The 22,030-nt window shown below is 38.0% G+C and overlaps 1 protein-coding gene and 1 long non-coding RNA gene across 4 annotated transcripts in view; one reads left to right on the forward strand and one right to left on the reverse strand.

Moving 5' to 3' along the window:
* Positions 1-198: 198 nt before the first annotated feature.
* stra6 (signaling receptor and transporter of retinol STRA6) overlaps positions 199-22,030 on the reverse strand; it is a 22,071-nt gene continuing 239 nt past the window's right edge. Inside the window, exons 1-18 of one of the 2 annotated variants that reach the window (XM_077568789.1) lie at positions 19,158-19,706; positions 18,684-19,045; positions 17,203-17,269; positions 15,986-16,068; positions 14,961-15,094; positions 12,581-12,747; positions 11,556-11,681; positions 10,637-10,707; positions 9,970-10,049; positions 9,836-9,897; positions 9,591-9,753; positions 8,134-8,209; positions 7,756-7,889; positions 6,313-6,430; positions 6,062-6,163; positions 4,709-4,872; positions 3,149-3,286; positions 199-996 (exon numbers count right to left, since the gene is read on the reverse strand). In XM_077568789.1, coding sequence (XP_077424915.1) covers positions 788-996; positions 3,149-3,286; positions 4,709-4,872; positions 6,062-6,163; positions 6,313-6,430; positions 7,756-7,889; positions 8,134-8,209; positions 9,591-9,753; positions 9,836-9,897; positions 9,970-10,049; positions 10,637-10,707; positions 11,556-11,681; positions 12,581-12,747; positions 14,961-15,094; positions 15,986-16,068; positions 17,203-17,269; positions 18,684-18,754 — 1,965 coding nt within the window. In that variant the 5' untranslated portion in view covers positions 18,755-19,045; positions 19,158-19,706 and the 3' untranslated portion in view covers positions 199-787. Of the gene's footprint in view, positions 997-3,148; positions 3,287-4,708; positions 4,873-6,061; positions 6,164-6,312; positions 6,431-7,755; positions 7,890-8,133; positions 8,210-9,590; positions 9,754-9,835; positions 9,898-9,969; positions 10,050-10,636; positions 10,708-11,555; positions 11,682-12,580; positions 12,748-14,960; positions 15,095-15,985; positions 16,069-17,202; positions 17,270-18,683; positions 19,046-19,157; positions 19,707-22,030 lie in introns of those variants that run through there. The other variant, XM_077568788.1, reaches the window with a different exon arrangement.
* Positions 21,827-22,030, forward strand: part of LOC144053902 (uncharacterized) — a 16,050-nt gene continuing 15,846 nt past the window's right edge. For both annotated transcript variants that reach the window (XR_013294546.1, XR_013294545.1), the window contains exon 1: positions 21,827-21,952. This is a non-coding gene — a long non-coding RNA (uncharacterized LOC144053902). The remainder of the gene's footprint in view (positions 21,953-22,030) is intronic.

The following is a 22,030-nucleotide window of genomic DNA, read 5'->3' on the forward strand; positions in this document are numbered from 1 at the left end:
CGAAAAATGTGTTAGAAAAAAAGGTTGTAAACCGGGTGAGGAAATTGCCATTTGCCGCTATTATTTTAATGGTGCAGTGTTTTAGATTTTTGAATGGCTGATTTGGATTTATATATATAAAACATTTTTTTTTCTAAAGATGCGTATCCCGCTGTTTTGATAAATGCTCCCCTTCGTATTGACATACATGACACAAGCGTATTTTCCTGTTTTATTTGAATAATTCGACATTCGGCAAATAAATGCAAAAATATTTCTTTCTCAAGGGGGACAGAGAGGTTGTAGCAAAGAGCAGGAAAATACAAATACAAATGTTTCATTTTCCTGGTCATTTGTAATCACACAAAAATAGAAATGCAACAGAAAAGAAGTGGCCAATTGACAATCCAGTCTATGAAACATGATTCTAAGTGTATAAATAGTCAGCCTCTGGAATAAATACTCTATTAAAATGTAACTTAGCACATTCACGTGTTTAGGGGAAATTTGCATGATCTGAAGTGACAACATACTGATTAGGCAAATAAGTGGTACTGAAGTCAACGTGTGGAAGATCGCACAACATGATGGATGGGTGCCAACAGCGGCTCCTTCACTAACAGGAGACTGTGAGCCCCCCCCCCCCCCCCCCCACACGTTACCCACCAGGGGAGGACACGCACAGAACAAAGCAGAACAGGAGGACAAGATCTCTACCAGAGGCACTGATCTCTAATGCGCGTCCATACAAGGAGTGGAAAAACAACACCATTCATTCGTTCATCCATCACGAGCCGGGCTTCATTGTTCAGTTGCAGGCGGCCGCTTCGGCCTCTTTATTGCCCTTCAGGCTGCCGTTCACGAAGCTCTCGGCGGCCGCTCGCTGCTGGTAGTGTTTCCTGGTGCCCACCAGTGACGGGTTGTTGACCAGCGTGTAGAGGAGCTGCCAGTGGCCCCGGGCTCGCTTGGCACTGGACACCTTCTGGAGCTTTTTTTCCTGCTGGACCAGCTGGATACCTGAACACAGACACAACTTTAATTGTTTTGATTTTACTTAGAGGTGTCAAAATGACTGCGTTTATTTAAAGTTCCTTTAAGTTAAAGGAAAATTACTTTAACGCCAGTAATTTTTTTAACGCACGATTAATGACCGTCCCTTACTTGGAAAGTCTGGACTGGGGGAATTGCAGTGGTAACACAGCAGACACGTCCACGTCAAAATTTAGCAGTAATAAATTGAATAGTAATTGCATATATTTGTGGAGACTGGGGTCAAGTGGTATTTTACAATTTAAAAAAATGTGCAGAATCTCACAAGTTGCTTCATGTTAAAGATTAGATAGCTCTTGTTAATATGAAAAGAAAAATGCACGGATATGTCACTAACGTCTTACAAATGCAGATGTGCCATCTAATGGCAGACAAATGACCTCAACACAAATCAATATCATTCGTTTTTTACAGTACAATACATCTTTTTCATTTTAACTCCATTTTATGAGTTATTATGAAATTACTGTATCAATAACTTAAAGATGCAGTCATATGTCTATTAGTTTAACATTTTTTCCGCTTTTTCGTTAACAAGAGTACGAAAACTTAGGAAAAAAATATTTTATTGTACATTTAGAACAGATATAAATTTTATGATTAATCATGAGTTAACTATTTAAGTTCAAATTCATTACGATTACAAAATGTAATTGCTTGACACCCCTAGTTTTACTTCGGTCAACTTGTTCTTTGATTTTGTTGAGCGTCGATAAAACTAAACTTATGTTCTCCTCTTAACTCATTCACTGCCATTGACGGCTATAGACGTCAAAAATTCATTTGAACTATTTCTATTCGTTTAACATTTTTTCCCACTTTTGTTAACAAGAGCATGAAAACCTAGAATTATTTTTATTGCACATTTAGAACAGATTTAAAATTTGTGATTAACAGTGAGTTAACTAGTGAAGTCATGTGATTAATTACGATTAAAAAATTTAACAGCCTGACGTCCTTAATTTTTAATAATCTTTTCTTTTCTTTTTTGAAAATCATGTCAGGTGATTTAAATGTTTGATGGTAATTAACTGCATGACTTCAATAGTTAACTCACGATTAATCACAAATTTTATTTATGTTGTTTAATGTAAAATATATATTTTTTCTTCTAGGTTTTCATACTCTTGCTGACAAAAGTGGAAAAAAATGTTAAACAAATAGAAATAGTTCAAATGAATTTTTGACATCTATAGCCGTCAATGGCAGTGAATGAGTTAATATACAGCTCTCATATCTCGTATTTTGCTGGTGTACCTAATATTGTGGTCAGTGGTAAGTGCATGCCTTCTCTTCTACAGTATATAAAATTTGAAGGCCTCAGAGGACCATAAAGATGATAGGAGCAGTAATAATAGAAAGCAATCATATTGTAATGCTCTAGGCATGACAGGAACACACACACGCGCGCGCGCACACACACAGGTCTCAATATCACCACACTGAAAGCATCAGTCCCTCGACAACATGAATAGTAACCAGGCAATTAGCGCAGCTCATCAGCGTAATCGGCTCCAAAAAAAAATTCATACATTATCGTTATTATCCATAATGTGTTAAGCAAGCAGGGACATCTTTACATCAAAAGTGCCCTGATTTATTTTTTCTGTTTACTTTATTGGGTGGCCTCCTTCCTCAATCCAGCCTGGAAATTTCTATTGTTTAATAGCACATGATAACTGCTGATCATGTTTGGTCATTGTGGGCACACCAATAGAACCGCTGAATACTTTATGACGGCGTTTATTGAGACCAAAAGCCGCAGGACTGTGAATTATTCCACGGATGACTCAATTTGCTCTTCACATATTAAATCAGATCGTCTTTCATTTGTGCGGTGCGTGCCAGACAATGTCCTGATGGGATTATGTTTCCAAGGCCTGCTGCTGAATTCAAAAGCATCTTCGGATGAATCTAGGTTTTCCTTGTTGAACTGGATATTCGTATAAAAACAAATTCATCTCATGTTGGAATCATTATGGGGCCCTTTACGATGTCTACAAGTAACACGTCCACTATTCGTACATTTACAACACAAAATGATAATCCACGAGAGAACGCTTTTCCTAAAAATAATCCACACGAGCCGACATGTTGGTTTCCTCTAAGCGCTACACACCCTCCTCAGCTTCCCGTGACCTCTGCTCGACATTGTTCTCCTGGTCTGCAGACTGCAGCAGAATCCCGCAGAAAGCCTTCATCACAGGGTGGGACTGGCTCACCTCAATCTTCAGATAATGAGCGTAACAGCGGTAGGCTGCAGACACACACAGGAGGTGGAGAAGAGAGAGGAGGAAAAAAAATCACTAAACATGCAGCGCAGCCGACCATGTTAGTTTTGAGGCAATCACACATAATGGCCGTACAATCATACGCTGTTTTTTAGCACCCGCTTTTGCTGACAAGTGATGTCTTAAATTTGCAGCCGTTTTTCTGAGAACCGAGTATAATTGGAGTCTCTGGCGCTGCACTGCATACAGATATCATACAAGCTGCACTTAGTCAAGAAAGGAAAGAAAGACATGGCGCTCCATTTTCTTGCCTCGGAGCAAGACTTTGCTCAGAGAAAATTGCTCGCTTTTCAATATTTTTTTTTCTTCTTCTTTTTTTGTGTGTGTATTCATTAGTTCACCTAAAACCTATTAAAAAAATCCCATACCGTTCACCTAAACCGAACCCTTCCAGCCAGAGTCGTGAGGCCGTCAGGAGACCCGAGGAAGGACCAAAGAAAGGAAACATTCAACATTTTCACTGCAATGGACAAAGACCGTAGTGCTTCATTAATAGTGACCAACATGCAAAATTGTGTCTGTTACTGAATCATATGGGCTCACACTTATTCGGCTATTAATATATGTAGACTAGACTATGACTTGGTATTCATGATGATACCCCCCCCCCCACCCCCTCTCCATCACAAATAGGTGAATTTGGCAATGCAGGAATACTGTAAATATTAATTAATAAATTAATGAATATTAAATATAAATACTCCGAGCATTTACAGCACTTATTTTTTTTAAACACACATTTAAAATAATGTTAACACATTTAAAAACCTACTATATTGAGAGAGAGCAAGAGTAATGGGTAAGACAAAAATATTGCAGTGTAACAGCATAACCAAGCCCTTTATGTGTTCACAGTACACAAATCGTGCTTTTTTTTTTTCCCAGACTACCAAATTTACTATCCGACAACATACATCGATAATCATGCCCAAAAATGTACATTATAAAAAGAAACTACAGCCGTCACGTTCTCTAGGAGTAAAGAGCAGGATTAAAGAGGATTTAACTTTCAATAATCTTGGCTGACCTTGAAATACTTCCTGTTTTCATTCTTCTTCTTTCAAATTGACATTGTCAAGCATTATAGTGTGCCACCGTCTAGTGGCGGACATAGGAATTACACCCAATTTAAATGGGAGATCCATCCATCAATTTACTTAACCGCTTATTCCTCACAAGGGTCGCGCAAGATAGTTTTCACTACACAAAAAAAAAAAAGGACCAAGAACGTGGAACCTGTAATGAAGGGGGGGGGGGGGGGGCACGGTCCATGAAAGTTAAGACTTAATACTTAAGACGCGCACACACGTGGCTTACGACTCCTTCCTTGTTAAGTATTGCATAATGTGTGGTTTGCATATTTCTGTACGGGATCCAACGAGGCTAACCTGGATCAAATGCCTCCACATTTCTGTTCAGAAGGCTGATGTCCATGCGTCCCATGTGGACAATGTTGAACAAGGCTGTGATGATCATGCGCCAGACTGCTAGCAGCACCCCGATGAGAACATTCACCGGAAACAGCAGGTAGGTCAGCAGGAAGAGGTTGCCCCTGCAAGAAAGGAGACTAAAAGTATAGTCTAAGGTGGTTCCCAAATTTTCTTAAGACAAGGTACGTATATTAAATTAGAAACATCTCCTGCATACTCACGTAGGAATACACAGTTTGAAGGAAATAGAACACAAAAGACTCCAAAATTTGGAATAATTTCACACTTAAACAAAGAAGATAAAATGCAATGTGTATAATCCCTCCACTGTCGGTCAAATATAGACACAGCCGCTGGTGAACTTGCAGTTTAATTGAAACAAAGGTGACAAGATAAACGAATAACCTAGTCCTGGTCCCGCCTTTTAAAGCCACACGTTAGGGGTGGGAATCTTTGAATGTCTCACGATTCGATTCAATTCAAATTTTGGGGTCTGTGATTCGATTCAGAATCGATTTTCGATTAAGAACGATTTTCGGTTCAAAATGATTTAATTGACAATGATTTTTGCTTCAATCTATAGATGTGCAAGAAATTGTAATGATCTGCTACGGTCTGACCCGCTAATGCTAATTAGCGCGCTACTCGCGGCACTTTTAGCACTCAAAAGAACGGCTCCACTCTGGGAAAAAAAAAACAACTTTTATTGGAATAACTTGATCGTGACTTTTTCCTTCTACGCTCTAATGTGGCTACAACTTAGCAGTGTATTAGACCGTGTGGAACCACACTGCCTCTCAGTGGCCAAACTGGGTACAACATGAACAGCGTTCCAAATAAAGGCACACACAGTCAAAGGCAAGAAAGACAGTATAAAATAATTTAAATAAAATCGATTCTGAATCGTACTAAATGAGAATCGTGATTCTTATGAGAATCAATATTTTTGGCACGCCCCTACCACACATATTCAAAGTCATAGCTAATACACTATATTGTGAGGATGTTAGGCCCAAGTTAAGAAAATAACACATGCACCTCACATGCATAATTGTACTGGTATTTTGCTAAATAACTTTTTATGCGATTACTCAAATAATCAATTCTAAGAATATTCGACAGCCAAAGCCCTAATAGGAAGTGTTTAAAAGAGTATGGGGAAGGTTAACAAGAGTGTATAATAGTAATAAAATATATGGTCGTTACGTTGCGGTTTTTCATCTATCATGATAAAGGAGGCACTACTGTATACTGAATAATGCTGATTTTATATCAGGACTTCCTGAAATTGTTTTCACAAAGAGGCATTACCTGTTGTCAAGGTCTCGTGTGCCAGCCACACGTTTGATAAAACAAAACCTGGAAGTGACATGTTGAATCAGCACAGCCAGGAGAATCATCAGCCAGAAAGGCCTGAGGGACAAAGTCAACAATCAAACCCCTCCTGTAATGTTCATTAAGTGACATACTTGACACTATATTTGCACATTAAAGACCGAATGGCGTCATCTACCTTCCCAGTAGCTTTCTTTAATTACATTGTGAGTTACGTTTGTTCTCACCACATGCTCCACAGGATGTGAAAGAGGATCAAGTTCTGTCCGTGTAGGATGGGCATGATAATGAGGAAGACAGCGATGAGAAGACAGAGGAAGAACACCATCGTTTGCACGATCATGCCTGCAGTGGGGAGAGATGGCATCTTGGGTTCGACAATCTTATCCAACTCTTTCAGCATTCTAACTCAGTCAGTCAATTGCTAGAAAAAAGCATTTAAGTACAATATTAAAATGAGACTAGACACTTCATACACTTACAAAAACTAAATAAGGCCTGTATCTGTCATGTTAATCTTAAATGTTGTGAAGGGTGTTCAAAAAAAAAAAAATCATAGTCCAGTGACGTAGCCAATTTGTATGTTTTTTGTTTTTTTTTACCCAGGGTGAGGAATGACAGTCAGGCATTTGCATTTTGTGTGTTGGAGATGCTTAAAAAAGTAAAACACGTGTGCATAGTGCATTTTTTTCCCCAAGTAAATCAATAAAAAGGTTCACTATATACCAGGGGTCAGCAACCTTTACTGTCAAGAGCCATTTTAGGTCACATAATCAACCAAAAATCTGTCCGGAGCCGCAAAACATTTGATCATTGTGATGAAGGAAACAATGTGTTATTGTTAGTCTAATGTATGGAGGGCCCAAGAGCTAAAGAGAGCTGTACCATAATAGAAAAATATGCAATAAGCATCCAATACTTAGAGATTCATTTTCGTTTACCTTTCGTCTTCTGGAGATTTTATGATTTTTTTTGGGGGGGTGGGGGTTCTTTTTTTTTCTTCTTCAAATTTGACTTTCCTACATTTCTAGAAGTTGCTGCCTTTTTGTACATTTTCTGACAGTTTTGGCAATTTTAGGGATATATGGTAAATATCTGCCTCTCGTCTTTTATTTATTTATTTATTTTTACTTTTTTTGCTTTAAATTTTCTGACATTTTTGGGCAATTTTGTGGACATTTTATGGAAATTTTCGGGATTTCTTCTTTTGTCTTGTTCTGTTTTTTTTCATTTTATGCCTACTTTTTGAACATTTTCTTTTCTGCCTTTTTTTTTTTTAATCGAATTCTCTGTCATTTTGGGCAATTTTATGGATATTTTATGGTAATGTTCTGCCTTTCCTCTTCCTTTTTGGGACATTTTAGGGTCACTTTTTTAGACATTTTTCGGTATTTTTGAAAACTACTAACTAACTTAAAAAATTGGACTCATTATTTTATCTAAATCATTAATTCCTTTAAAGAACAGTTAGGCAAAAAAAAAAAATGTAAAGAGAGCCACAGGTTGCAGACCCCTGCTATTTACAGTTATTTTTAACTGAGCATTATTTTTTCTTTTAAAGATAGAGATATAGTTCTTGCGTCACATTTCATGACATCTACAATTCTCATGTCGCAATTGCATTGTATTCTAAATAATGCATGATTTATAACTTCATCTTACAACCATACCGATGCATACGTGAGCTGCCGTGAAGCTGGTGTATCCCATCCAGCAGACCAGAGCTGGCCGGGAAGCCCGAATACTTCTCTGGCAGTTATAAACATTGTAGATATCTCCCCTGTACAGCCCCTTTAGGTTTGACCTGCAGAACAAAGACGGTAATAGCAGAACATTTCATTTATTTTGATAGCCATTTTCACTTCTTGCAGCAATTCATGCAGAACAAATGTCGCTCTATCTGTCTGGAAGATTACTACGCTATTAACTTAGAATAATACTCGCGTGTGCTATTGTATTATAATGACAGAATCACAGTGTCAAGCTGGTTTATAGCTGCTGCAAAAATGAAGAATGGTGAAAATGGATTTTGCAGTGTCTGTTCTTACCGATGGAGGACCATGGACCTCATGAACATTGCCAAGTTGACGAGCGTTGACAGGGTCATTGCCGAGATGTAGCACACTGCCGGAAAATAAGCGCAACGTTAGTATTGTGCTCCTCTTGTGGACCGTTAAGTGTTAGATTCGAGTGACTTGACGAAACATGGAATTCTAATTAGAAGCTGCTTGATGCGGTTGATAAGATATATTAACCCTGGAGAACCCAAGAACCCTTTTCTTCTTTGGAAAATTATGAATTATACATTAAATGACTGCTATAAATTCACTGAACACCCAAATATATGTTTTTTTCAATTTTAACCCTTTATTCCCTAATTTAGGATTAGGGTGAAATTTGACCCTTTTGGGATTTAGGGGTATCATTTCGAAAAATCAGAATAACAAAAACTGTCAGTAAACGATTTAGAATTTAAGAAAATAATCAATCAAATACACAGCTACATTGAACAATATAATTTTTTTGTTGCATTTTAGAACTGGATTTTGAATGTTCAAACACACTTTGGCCAATGGAAACAAGAACACAGGGACAAAATCACTGCTGGAAAAAAAAAAATAAAGGTCTTTGTTATTTGAGTAGCAGAATTTATAGGGGCCAAATTTGACCCCGTGGGTTCTCCAGGGTTAAAATAAGATTTTATTGGGGGATATTCTAGAATCCCCAAGTAACAACATAACTATGATCCACTATGACTTTTGAGAAGTACAGGGGATGACGTTAGTGTACTCTGCTTTGATGATGACATCATTACATTTCCGCTAATGATCTCAGTTTCGTTCTCTTGCCAACAAAAGGTTTTGCAGTGAACTTAAAAACTACTTGCACATTAAGTCTATGTCATCGAAGTGCTTCAACATTGTTACTACAGTTCAGAATCAGAACCCTGGAGAACCCAAGAACCCTTTTCTTCTTTGGAAAATTATGAATTATACATTAAATGACTGCTATAAGTTCACTGAACACCAAAATATATGTTTTTTTTTATTTTAACCCTTTTTTTTGAACTAGCTCAGAGTTGCTAATTTATCAAAATATATATATAAAATATACTCCTTCCTAGGCATTCTGCAACATGATATAAAATAGATAAACAAAAAAAACATAATTTTACCATCTGATGGTTTGCTGAGAAGATGGTTTTGTTTGGATTGATTTCCAGCTCAACAAAACAGCATGTTGCCAGCCATCTTGTCACCACCACTCTGGCTCATGTAAGTGCAATATTCATCCACTAGATGGCCCCATGCAGGGGTCAGAAGTGGCACTCTGGACTTTTGAAGTTAAATTTGTAAAAAAAAGAAAGAAAAAAAAAGGTCTTTGTTATTTGACTAGCAGAATTTATAGGGGCCAAATTTGACCCCGTGGGTTCTCCAGGGTTAAAATCTTAAGGTTTTACGATGTGACACTCTTCTTGAAAAAAAGTTTTTATTTCCATGCTTACCCTCGACACACCACATGTAATAGAGCACTATTCGGACCACTTCATGTTTGTCTGGAGAGAGCACGATCCTGAAGCCGGCTAAAACATTAGCAATGTCTTCATCGACTCCCATGCGGGCAATTTGGAGTGAAGGCACCACGGCCATGATTAACAGCAGGCCCACCTGAAACATCAAACATTTGTTGCAATCAATGTCACACTCTTAGTAAGCAAATGAATCATAAGAGTAGGGTAGACTCGTTTACCTGATAAAGTGTGATAAATGACACCACGCCAGATATAGCCAACTTTAGAGGGAACCTAAAAGCTGTTTAGGAAGGTAAACAGTCAATGTTGCTGTCCCGAGTGCACGCAAACAACTACAAAAAACACACTTCACCTTCTTGTGGCGTATAAATGTAAGACTTCACGGCATCCATTATTCTTTGAGGCAGCTTGGGGGTCTCGGTGCTTGAAATGCTGGAGTGAAAGGTGAACAACAATTACAGTTATTCTCAGTAAATTCTTTTATTTTGCTTGGAAATATTGTTTATATTTAAACTGAATTAATGACAATAACTGGTGAATAAAGGCGTGAATTTTTTTTAGATTTCCACCGTGACATTGCGACATCAAAAAAAGGCAACGCAGACACGCACACACACATAATCACCCATATACAAAAAAAAAAAAGGGAGAGCAATGATGATGACATGTCAAATCGGTAAAATTACCGAATGAACAATACTGAGCTCTCCAGAAAAAAAAAAGGAAACTTGTTTCCTGTTGACTTGATTCCATTCCTAGGATCTGTCCCATGTTTTTATTGTTTGTTTTGTTTGATATCTCTGCACATATAATCAAGTCATCCCCACACAGTCGGATTCTGTATGCATTTTTTTTTTGGGGGGGGGGGGGGTTGGCCTATAGCTGCTGAATTTAATCTAAGAAGTTTGTGTTTTTAGTTTGAAGTGCTATGTGACTGAAAATTTGAGGTCTGACTTATATCCCGTATGAACAGCACAGCACATATAAGATACAGAAGGTATAGTAGCAAGCTCTCTGACCTGATTTTCATGTGCTTCCTCTTCTTCAGCAGTTTCTTCACATAGTCGCTGTAGTAACTGCTGTTTAGATCCTAAGAATGATATATGAGGAAGCAAATAACACAAGTTCAAGCACAATAAATATCATCGTCATGTGTAAGCCGCAAACCATTACTTTTCATAATAATAATAATAATAAAAAAACCTTCAAAAAACAATATTTTCTTTAATATATAATTATGTTTCACATTTTGGTAAATTTTCTTCATCCAACTCTTTTTTAGGCAAGGTTTTAATTTCTACCGATTGAAAAATTACGTTCTGGTTGCCTTGTTCAACACTGCGTGAAATAAAAAGACAAATGAATGAAAGAATTAATTGGCACAGACATACTGATAACGTTGATTTATATTTGTACTTAACTGAAAAAAACAGTTTTATGAAATATAAAAATAGCAATTAGCGTGGTCAAACGTGTTCAAACTCAATCATGCGTTTCTATTACATAAGGTGTTGCGTTGGCGTAATTTGGGGATTGTCACGCCCATGTCCAGATTAGCATAAAATAAACATGCCATTGTGTTTCCTCGGTGAAACACAAGCTCCCCTTCCCTAATCTGATCAAGAACATAACATAAACCAATTACATGAAATCTACTTAAAATGATTAGGCTGTTGGCACATTGCATCACCCGAGACGGAGCATGATACGGACGGAAAAGGCTAAGAAGGTCTAATACAGTATGTAGACATTCAGGAAGGGAAAAAAGTACAGCGCGTCTCAACAACACCTTTTTTTCCAAACAGTGCATGCTTATGTGCATATTAGTTACTATTAATTAACAGAGTGTCCAGATGGTTATATACAGTCCAAGCAAACTAAACACGCCAGGTGCAAAAAATTCAACTTTAACATGAGCGGATAAGCAACATAACTTACCTCAGTGACGTTGTGCTTTTCAGTGCCTTTCAAGCCCTTGAAAAGGAGAAGAGGATACTGGAAACTGAGGAACGCCAAGCAGGCGATCTGGGGCAAGCTGGACAACAGCGAGTAATGTTTATGTATCTAAAAGAAAAAAAACAACAACAAGTTTTGGTCACCTATATAGCTGACATTATACGAAAACGAGGCAGAAAATGTCATTCCTACAAATTTTTCTAATAAATTAGCTGATTGTTGAGTCGTGTTTTTTTTTTCTTTTTTCCTGGAAAGCTCAGTATTGTTCATTCGTAATTTTACCAATTTGACATGTCATCATCATTGCTCTCTTTTTTTTATTTTTATTTTTTTAAATAAATAATTAATGAATTAATCATTTTAACACATGATTGTTGAGTCATGTTGACAACATCCCAGAACAAACAATGGGGGGAAAAAAAACATTTTATGACGAACTGATCAATTTGACCCAATTCCGCAAACTACCATCACTACATTTTGTCAAACAGATGCATATGAAATCTCAACAACAACGCTAACCTGCATCCAGTCCAATTTTGTTTATTTGAGAATGTTTTTTTGGAGTCATTCTTTTAGGTTTTGCAGGTTATCTCAGCAACTTTATCAATGAGACAACCATTACAAAATGCATCATAAAGCCTGGATGGCACTGAGGCACACTAAAGTAATTAAGGGTTACAATGCTTCTTGATTAAGACCACCAGACTGGGGAACTAATTGCTTCGAATCAGAACCATTCATTGCACCGAGGGAGAAAAGAAGGTGGACGGAGTATTAAGTCTGTCGGCAAAGATTCAAACTTCGATCAGGTAGCCACAAATCCACTTTGAAAAGCTGATAGTCATCTTTTTAAATCCTGTCTCTTATGTATACGCCAGATATAAGACATTCTTTTCTCACAAAGGGCTTTTCTATCCAGAGCAAATGAGTTTATCCCTGCACAGTGCATACAGTATAAATGAACAAACATTCGGTGCGCCGCGTGGACGGTGATCTGTACATACCTGTGGTGTTTTCGGGCATTCGATTTTCTGCCAGACCAAGATGCCAAAGTGCGTCCATGACAAGAGGCTTCCGAGTACGTAGCCAACTTTATTATGCAGGGTGCCGCATGCCAGGAGAGGGTAGTAAAGTGCGGGGTAAAAGAAGACTCCCAGGATCATCCAGTTTTCTGCAGACACAACAAACAAGGTGTGAAAATACACAAACACACTCTACTGCCACTTCTGAAGAGGCTCCGGCAGTGCGTCACAATCAAAAAATTGAGAGTTATCAACCATTCTGTCAAAGATAGCAATTCTCAGTTTTGATTTAACATTGTCTGAAAAGTGGAATAGTATTATAGCGAGGGTAGTTTACAGTTGTGTGGATTTGTACTGCATTAAGAAGTACTATTTTTTCTTTTCTTTTCTTTTTTATTTATGTATGTTTATGTCTTTTGAAAAAAAAATACAAAATAAAAATAAAAAGAAGAAGTACTATTTTTAACTTCCTTAGGTAGAGTGGATATAAAAAGCCAATCTAAATGCCAGGTTTAAAAAAAATATTATTATGTTGCTAATCAGACAGAAGTTTGAATGTGACTGGTTAATTCTGAACACAGGCATCGCAGTTATAATACACTTGTCTTTTTTTCCTCCTCCCACGAAAAGTTTATTTTCAGTTGAGTTGTACAGGTTATAGGTCATACTAATCGTGGAAAGTTTTGAAACAATTTACCTCAATTTATCTTTTTCATTTTTTTTTTAAAGAGACATTAATGTGAAAAATCAACTATTTGGAGCTTTTAGCCATGTTAAAATGCTAATTCCTCACCAAAAAACATCACCGGGTGTTTTCCTCCATTTGCCTCTATTCTAGGTCATTCTTGCTCTCCAAGCACCAGCCCCTCCCAACCTGAGAAAACGAGCGGTTGCTCACTTTGTGACGTCATTAGGCACGAACCTAACCCCACACCGCCTCTGCGAACTTAATGCACGCCCACTTTCTCTGAGGCCTCCGCGGGATTGTGACAAAAGTAGCTTTTATCAGTAAGCATTCGTGCAATGACAATTAACCGTCTTAAAATCTCAGAAAGGGTTCTGGCTGACACTTGTGTAAATTATAAGTTAAACTTTTTGCATTATTGGTGCTAACTGAACAAATGGTGAAGTGGTTAGTGTGCTCGCCCTGTAAGCACCAGCCTCTGGTTCGAGACCTACTCCGGGTTGTCTTTTTTCCCCCTCTTCTTTTCTTTCTTTCTTTCCTCTCCTCCCCTCCTCTTCCACTACAATTTCTTGCCGTCTTGTTTCAAATGTTTATTGAAGGATTGAACATCCATCCAATTTCCACATGCAAATAAGACGTGGTTGTACTACCCACAGCGCAGCAAGCAAGCAAGCAGGGGCGCGGCAACTGAACCGGGCGTTTTGCTTCCGCATTAGAAAAATAGCCAGCAGAATACCTAATGTTTCATAAAAAATGACATGGTGTCAAAGGTAAGATTATATACCTATAGCTAATTGTGGAAGGTCTTAAAATTTTGTGATGTAATCCCTTTAAGCACCTCCGTTTAAAAGTGTATGTTTATTATGTATTATAATAATATAAAAATATATATTTTTTTAAAAATTGAATTTAGAATTAATTTAAATAATGAAAAAAAATAATGATTTAACAAAATACATTGGTATTGGTACTGGTAGAACATTGCTAAACGGATATGTAAAATGTTTAATTTTATTATTTACGATAAATCAGTAAGTTAAATGAATAAAAAATGAAAAAAGAAGTAAGTACATTTTAATAAACAATTATACGGGGGGAAAAACTGCTAAATGAATGCAAAAAATATGACAGAATTGTAGATAATGTATGTGGCTCACAGGCCACACTTTCAGTTGTTCCAGCTGCATCAACTATGATATTATGTTAAGCAACACTTTGTACACTGACACCAAGTATATTGAGAGGTGTACAGAGTGTATGTATATATGTATAGAACGCCAAGTAATGAATGCACAACATCCCTGGATTAATACTATTAAAGTGCAAAACTAACTGAGTGACTGGAGAGCACGGTGTATTAAACCTACTCCGTTAATTAAAACTTGTGTAGTTTGGGGATTTTGCAAAGTATCGGGGATTGACAACTTTCAGCGAAATCTTATATAATTTCATTTCAGAAATAAACAGCTTATTATCCAGTTTTTAAGTCGAAAACAACACAGAGCCACGGAAGGAAAAAACAATCCAATTATGTAACGGAGCGACCATGTGCAAGACATCATGAGTGCAAAGTTCGCTCCCAATCTCACAGGACGTAACAATGTCTCGCTATCTCAGCCGTGCATGCAAAAACAAACAAGTGATGTTGGCGGAGGAAATGCAAAAAAATAACCTCACGTTTGTTCTCAGTCTCCGTCGTGAAGGGCAGAGGGTTTGGTGATATGACCATGCCGCAGAGTTTGCACAAGAGCACTCCAAACACAGCCACTGCCAGGCCCTTGTGCTGGGTGTGGTCCAGGAAGTTGACCGGACTGTAGAAACCAAGTTGCAGGTATTTAGAGCCCGCATGTTAGCGGCATCGCAAGCGGCTGAGATGATCAAAAAGGTCCTCAACTGTGTTTTGGGACATTACAATTTCCAATTCTACATGATAGCATTCTTGTTTTCAAAGGCCACATTTTAAGGGAGTTTCTTCACTTGTGTATTAAAACAGCTTTGAGTGTGACTCACATTTGATCTTAAGTGACAAACATTCAAGACACAGTTTATAGTTGTGAATAAGCCACCGTGTTAAATGTAGTAAACAAATATTGGCTAACATGGTAAGTGAGGTTAAAAATCAATTGGTTTAACAATTAATAAACTGATCTGTTGTAACATTTTTGCTGGCTGCTCCACCACTATTTAGGACTCACACCTTGTAAACTAAGTAATTTAACCCTGGAGAACCCAAGAACCCTTTTCTTCTTTGGAAAATTATGAATTATACATTAAATGACTGCTATAAATTCACTGAACACCAAAATATATGTTTTTTCAATTTTAACCCTTTATTCCCTAATTTAGGATTAGGGCGAAATTTGACCCTTTTGGGATTTAAGGGTATCATTTCGAAAAATCAGAATAACAAAAACTGTCAGTAAACTATTTAGAATTTAAGAAAATAATCAATCAAATACACAGCTACATTGAACAATATAATTTTTTTGTTTTATTTGTTGCATTTTAGAACTGGATTTTGAATGTACAAACACACTTTGGCCAATGGAAACAAGAACACAGGGACAAAATCACTGCTGGAAAAAAACAAAACGGGTCTTTGTTATTTGAGTAGCAGAATTTATAGGGGTCAAATTTGACCCCGTGGGTTCTCCAGGGTTAATTTCACTGTGGTGGTTACCTGAACATTTTTAGAGCCTCACCTGAATAAACCTGGGAGTCCTTTCTGTTGGCTGCCCGCTTTTGTGCGTCTTGCTAAAATTGCAAGGATCACCATGACGACAAGCTGGAGGAGGAGGTACATTAGTTATTGTCATAAGCAGAGCATCGTGGCCAGAGTAGCAGCAACTTGAGTCAGGCTCAAGCCTCATGATGCTCAGACACATGCAAAAAAAAAAAAAGAAAAAAGAAAAAGTGGAGTGGATAAAGATGGCACAACACAAAAGGCAGTGCCTCATTAGTGCCTCCCATGGAGGTTGCCTGAATGAAACATTAGTCAAGATCATTGACCAGTGAGAGTTCAGTGACCTTTCATGACCTGGAACACATTTAGGAAACACGAGGCAAAAGAAAGAATGCCGGGCTCTGAATCGGACCTTTATGGACTAACATTTGACTACTGATTTGTCAAAAAAAAAAAGTGAAGTGAGCTTCAATACATGCAAGAGGACATTTTTCTTTTAGTAGTGCTATAACATTTCCTAAAATACTTCAAATGTTTTGATTTCATTTCAGTCTGATCAACTGATAGACTTAGAGTTCTGCTTGCAAGTGCGGCAGGAAGTGTTCTTGCTGTTGACTGACAGTCTTTGGTGGTGGGTTGGCCAGATACGAGGTGGGTCAGAATGTTTTTTTCAAATCAGATTTTAAAAAGAAGAACTTAAATCCAAACAACAAACAACAAGCTTTACCCCTCAGAAATATTCCCCTATAATGGATTTCCTCAGTATTCTTTGACACACTTTATGCAACCTTGTATGGATTTTTTTTTCCAGGATCATCTTCAAAATGGCTCCCCTTGATGACCCCCTTTGAGCTTTGGGAAGAGGGAAACCTCACATAAAGCCAGGTTGGGAAGGAGAAAGTTTTTGCTTGCATGATATTCTTGTTGGCCAGGAACTGTCAGATGCTCATGGAATTGTGAGCCATGACTGTCGTCTCTGAACGCACTGAACAAATCAAAGGGCGCAGGCTCTTTTCGTAGACATGTTTGGCTCACATTAAGGAACTTTTCAGACACACCTCGTACAGCCGTGGAAATAATAATGTAATTTTTGGGAAGTTTGATTGTATAATAAAATGGAAAAATACCACATTGGCATTAGGGACTCTTTGTATTGCTAAATCCCAGCATGTTTTCAAGCTTCAGTACCATTTTGTACGGGGTGGCAAATGAATGCAACATGAAAAAGAGACTCACTGATACTGCGCTGATGCATATGTGGTATAGCCTGTCATCTGCTGTGGGGTCACATGGAGGGATTATTCTAAAAAAAGGAACACACACACACAAACACGCACAAGAAGAACAATCAGTGGGTGTTGTAACACAAGGCCTTGAGTAAGCGAGCAGGCCTGCACCTCACTAAACCTTTCACACGTCACCATCAGGACCTTTTGTGGCAGCTGAAATCCCGCAGCAGAGATTTGCATTTAACCGGATTGCTATCAGCGTGATGCAGGAAACAACCGACGCCTATGTTCACGTTACTGTTCACTACAAGAGCAAAGAATGCCTGGTCATGAGGAAGTCATTACCACTTCCATATTCCAAGCAGCTCTCATGGAGTGCACGTTATGAACGTGCAGCTGGATAGCGACATGCAGGATGGATAGAGTGGACAAGAGCCTCTCACCTGTGCAAACATTGAGCCAAATTGGGACTTTGGCCCTCACTGAAAGAGCAGACGCTGGCATCACATCAAACCACATGTAAATTTAAAGCAACGTCAAAATTCCCAACTACAGTCGCAGACTACAGAGAGGATATCTGACTGTTTACACACTGCAAAACTGCTAAAACCACTAAAAAGCCACATTAAAGCGAGTAGGATCACAACTCAACATAGTTTATAATGTAGCACGACAGTTTAAATGCAGGATTAGTTGACAAATATCCCTTGTTTCATCGCAATCCCTATGATGTGATCAGTAATATTTACTTTCTTAATTATCATTTGTGCAAGAATTGAAATCTGAAATTGACAGACCTACACAAACAGCCAATTGCATTGTGGGAAGTCAGAGTGGCTACGGTTGAAGAAAAGTACCGCTTTGTTGGATTTCACGACCCCAAAAAACAACATATTTTGTGCTTCTCTTTTTTAAATGTTCTCTTATTATAACTTGTGGTGAACAATCTTAACTAGGGCCGGGCAATAAATCAAATTAATTCGATTAATCGTCATTTTAAAATCAAATAGTTAAATATATGATAAATCGTGACATCGAGTTTTGTCTTCTGGATTATTAAAAGATGTTCTTGTGCTCTGTTACATCCAAATTATTTTCCTGAGTTGTTATTTTCCACAGGTGGCAGAATGCTGGATGAGTGGTTTAGAAGACATGTTTACAACTCCAACTACTTAATTGTAACATTTAAGCACAAACTAAGAAGTTCATGTTAAAACGGATTTAGAATACATTATTGTTGTCTGAACATTTTGCACAGGAATTATTTGTGAATAAATAGAACCTTTAAATAATTTTTTGGGGGGTTTATTAAGATTAAAATCGTAGTCATCCTGAATGGCTGACAAAAATCAAGATTGCAGTTTTTGTCCATATCGCCCAGCCCTAATCATATTTCAGTGAGTGCTGCTTGTTTACATACTGTACATTTCTACTTGTATACATACAATACAAGTAACATCACCAACAAATATAAGTCATTTTACTCACTCAATGTTAATCTTCTTGGTCACAGGGTCATAGTCTGGGTACTCATAGTCCAGCAGAGCATCCTTATCCATTGTGCTGTCTCTTTTCCAAACACTTCCAAAGTTTGCACCGGGGGGAACTTCTCACCGCAATTTCAAAGAGCGGCACACAGATGTGATAGTGAGAAGCAAACCCGTGCCAAGTCCAAAGTTTTTTCCCGGAGAGGCGTCCTGGTTGCCTAGCGTTGTGTCAGCTCAGGTGTCCTAGTAATGCTGCGGTCCTGTTATGGCACAGATGGTTACCGTCACAGCTCCGGGCCGCGGCGTGCCTCGTCCCCACGCAAAGGCCCCGTTTCAGTGGAAGGTTACCACTGCACTGGAAGACTGGGGAAAGAGTGAGGGGGTAGAAGGGATGGGGGGTAAAAGTGTGTGTGTGTGAAAGGAGGGAATAAGTGGAGAAATGGGCAGCCAATCTGGAAGGCCACCTGCTGCTTACCGGGATTACATCTACTTGTGAGGTTGTGTTGTTGGACCTGTTGCTGCAGTCAGGTGTGCTCTGCTATGAATCTACAGCTGGGACTGTGCAAATGGATGGCGGCATTGAAGCACGCCATGTGCTTTCTATGGCGATAATACTTCATCTTTTTATGACAAGGCTCAGCCTTGCGTTGATAAAAGAACTGCACACATCGATAAGGATCGAAAACAAGTTCATTGAACTTGACACTTGTACCTTCAACAGATAAATTATAATTTGGATTCCTTAGGCAGTGGAAATAGTCCATATTTAGTCTACATTTAAAGTGCTAAAATGCGTCGGTAAGTTGTTTTAAAAAACATGATCTTCCAAATAATAACAAAAGACATCCTTCAAACAACTAATAAACCTTAAAAATGGGTTAGTTTAACTTTTCAACAGTGACGTTTTGAATTTATGTAGGCCAACACTTAGCAGAGGAAAGTCTTTTATGATTGTTTACAATTGTCCAAAAACACAGAAAGCCACAACATTAGCAGGGATGGGCAACTGGCGGTCCGTGGTTTATAAATATAAATAAATATATAAATAAATAAATAAATAATAAAGTAATACTCTTAAAACTGCTATGTCAAAAGTAACCCAAATTGGGTGAAATAGCAGCAAACTACCCAGACTGTTGAGTTAAAGCTACTAAGAAATACAAATGTATATATATATATATATATATATATATATATATATATATATATATATATATATATATATATATATATATATATATATATATATATATAATAATGGACATACAATTAACATAAAAGTGGAGCTAAGGAAGGATGGAATGCTTGAAAAAGCCCCCCGACTTAAGTGAAACAATGAGCATTACGTGGCCAGACTACGGCCAAAGGTCATAGCAACACCTTTGCTCCAATTTCAACCTTTTACTAAGAATAGAAAACAAGTATTCATTCACACAACTATTTAAATAGTTTACAAGAGCCCGCCTATACGCAAAAAAAGGTTGACAAATACAGATTTGGTCTGCCGCGAAGAGACGGCGGCCGTTTCGCAACACTGCTTCCATGTCAGTGTACACTCATTATAGCGGGATTAGAGCCACACTTAGTTTCGAAAGCAACACAACTTTCCTTCCCAGCACTCCTGAGAACAAGCCGTTTCGAAAGCACAGTAAGCCACCACATCGAATGTGCTGCGGGGAGAAAAAGCAGCCCGGCAAATAAAGGGGTCACTGAACAAAGAATGCTTTGAACGCTTCTAATGACATCACACAGAAGCACTTTGATTGTGCCGGACACTCCATTTGTATCAGGTTTTAGGAAAGCTGGCTCAAAAGACCGTTTTAGAGGAAACAAAGCCAAGTGCATTAAAGGATCCAACATCACGGCACCTGATCAATAAATTTGTTGCGACCACAAATCAAAATTAACTGATTGTGATATAACCACGGCATAAATGACATTTAAAAACATCACTTTGCATTTGTGTCTTATGGTTTCATTTTTTTCAAAATTGTCACCTGAATAGCACCCCACCCCCCACCCCCCCCCCCCCCCACACACACACACAAAAGCCAAGTTAGTGGCTTTTCTGGTCTTCAAGCGACAAACAACTTTAATTCCCACTAAGAAACAGACAACATGAACAGAACTTTTCTTTTTTAATCTGGTTTCAGTATGACAACGGTGGACGACAATCAATCCAAGTCAATCGCGCTTAAAATAAAAATAAAAAATTGCAATAGGCCTATGTGGCAAAAGCTGAGATTTATCAGCACGTTGGAAACGTTTGACCCCGGGTAAGTGCTTCCTAGCTGCAAATATATTGCAGAGGTCACCTTACCTGACATGTACAGCGCTATATGATAAAATGTGGGTGCGAGAGCTGTATGCAGTGCAGTGCTGTGCTGCCTGTACTCTTCCGATTTATGCACCAGCTGAGCCAGGCAGTTTGATGATGCAATTTATGTTAAATTGTTGAACATTTCAAATGTTTTTTTATCAAATATTGTGATGAGAGGAAAAACAAATTTTTCAAAAAACCCAATACTTGTTTTGAATAACGTCATTGACATTTGCTTTTTCTATAAATTAAGCGGGAAAATAGATTAAAATCCAACATTTGATGTTTGTGAAAGAAATCTGAAAGTTGATTTTAAGGCCATTTTGTCAATTTGATGCTGGACTTCAGAAATTATTTATTTATTAATATAATTATTATTTTGCTTGAAGAAGAGAAAACAATGCTGATGAATAGAAGGATAGCAATAATAGTTGCGCAATGGGCTTTGCAACTTTTGGGAAGGTGGAAAAACATCACTGACTGAGCATATTACTGTAGTATGAACTCAAGGAAGCACCACTTAGATACACTGAAAAACAGGATTCATTACAAGATGTGTGTCGAAATCTGGCCCATGACAAGAAATACAATAGCACTCAGAAGATTGCAGACAACTATTCTAACTTGCTGCATCTAAATAATGATAGGGTAACTAATTCATAATTGGCTCATAGTGAAATTACACACAGCTGTTATTGGAGATGATAGATAAAAGATGGAAGGTACAAGGTATTGTCTTGAGATTGTGGAAACGTATTTAAACGTTGTCGGGGGTACAATATGATGACATAGTAGTAATTGTCCACTTTAAAGTCACATACATCTTTGACGTAAATGGACGGCGTTGTCGTAATTCATGTTCGTCTGAGGAAACGCCACAACGTTCGATTCACTTTAAAAGTGAGCTCCAAGCTAGACTAACAAAAAGACAACAACACAAATACTTTCAGGTAATAACTTGGCCACCTTGTCTCGCCTTTCACACTCAGACAACGTGGAAAGTTTTATGCTCGCGTTGGATTTTTTTT

Source organism: Vanacampus margaritifer, chromosome 6 (assembly GCF_051991255.1).
Source record: "Vanacampus margaritifer isolate UIUO_Vmar chromosome 6, RoL_Vmar_1.0, whole genome shotgun sequence".
NCBI classification, from domain to species: Eukaryota; Metazoa; Chordata; class Actinopteri; order Syngnathiformes; family Syngnathidae; genus Vanacampus; species Vanacampus margaritifer.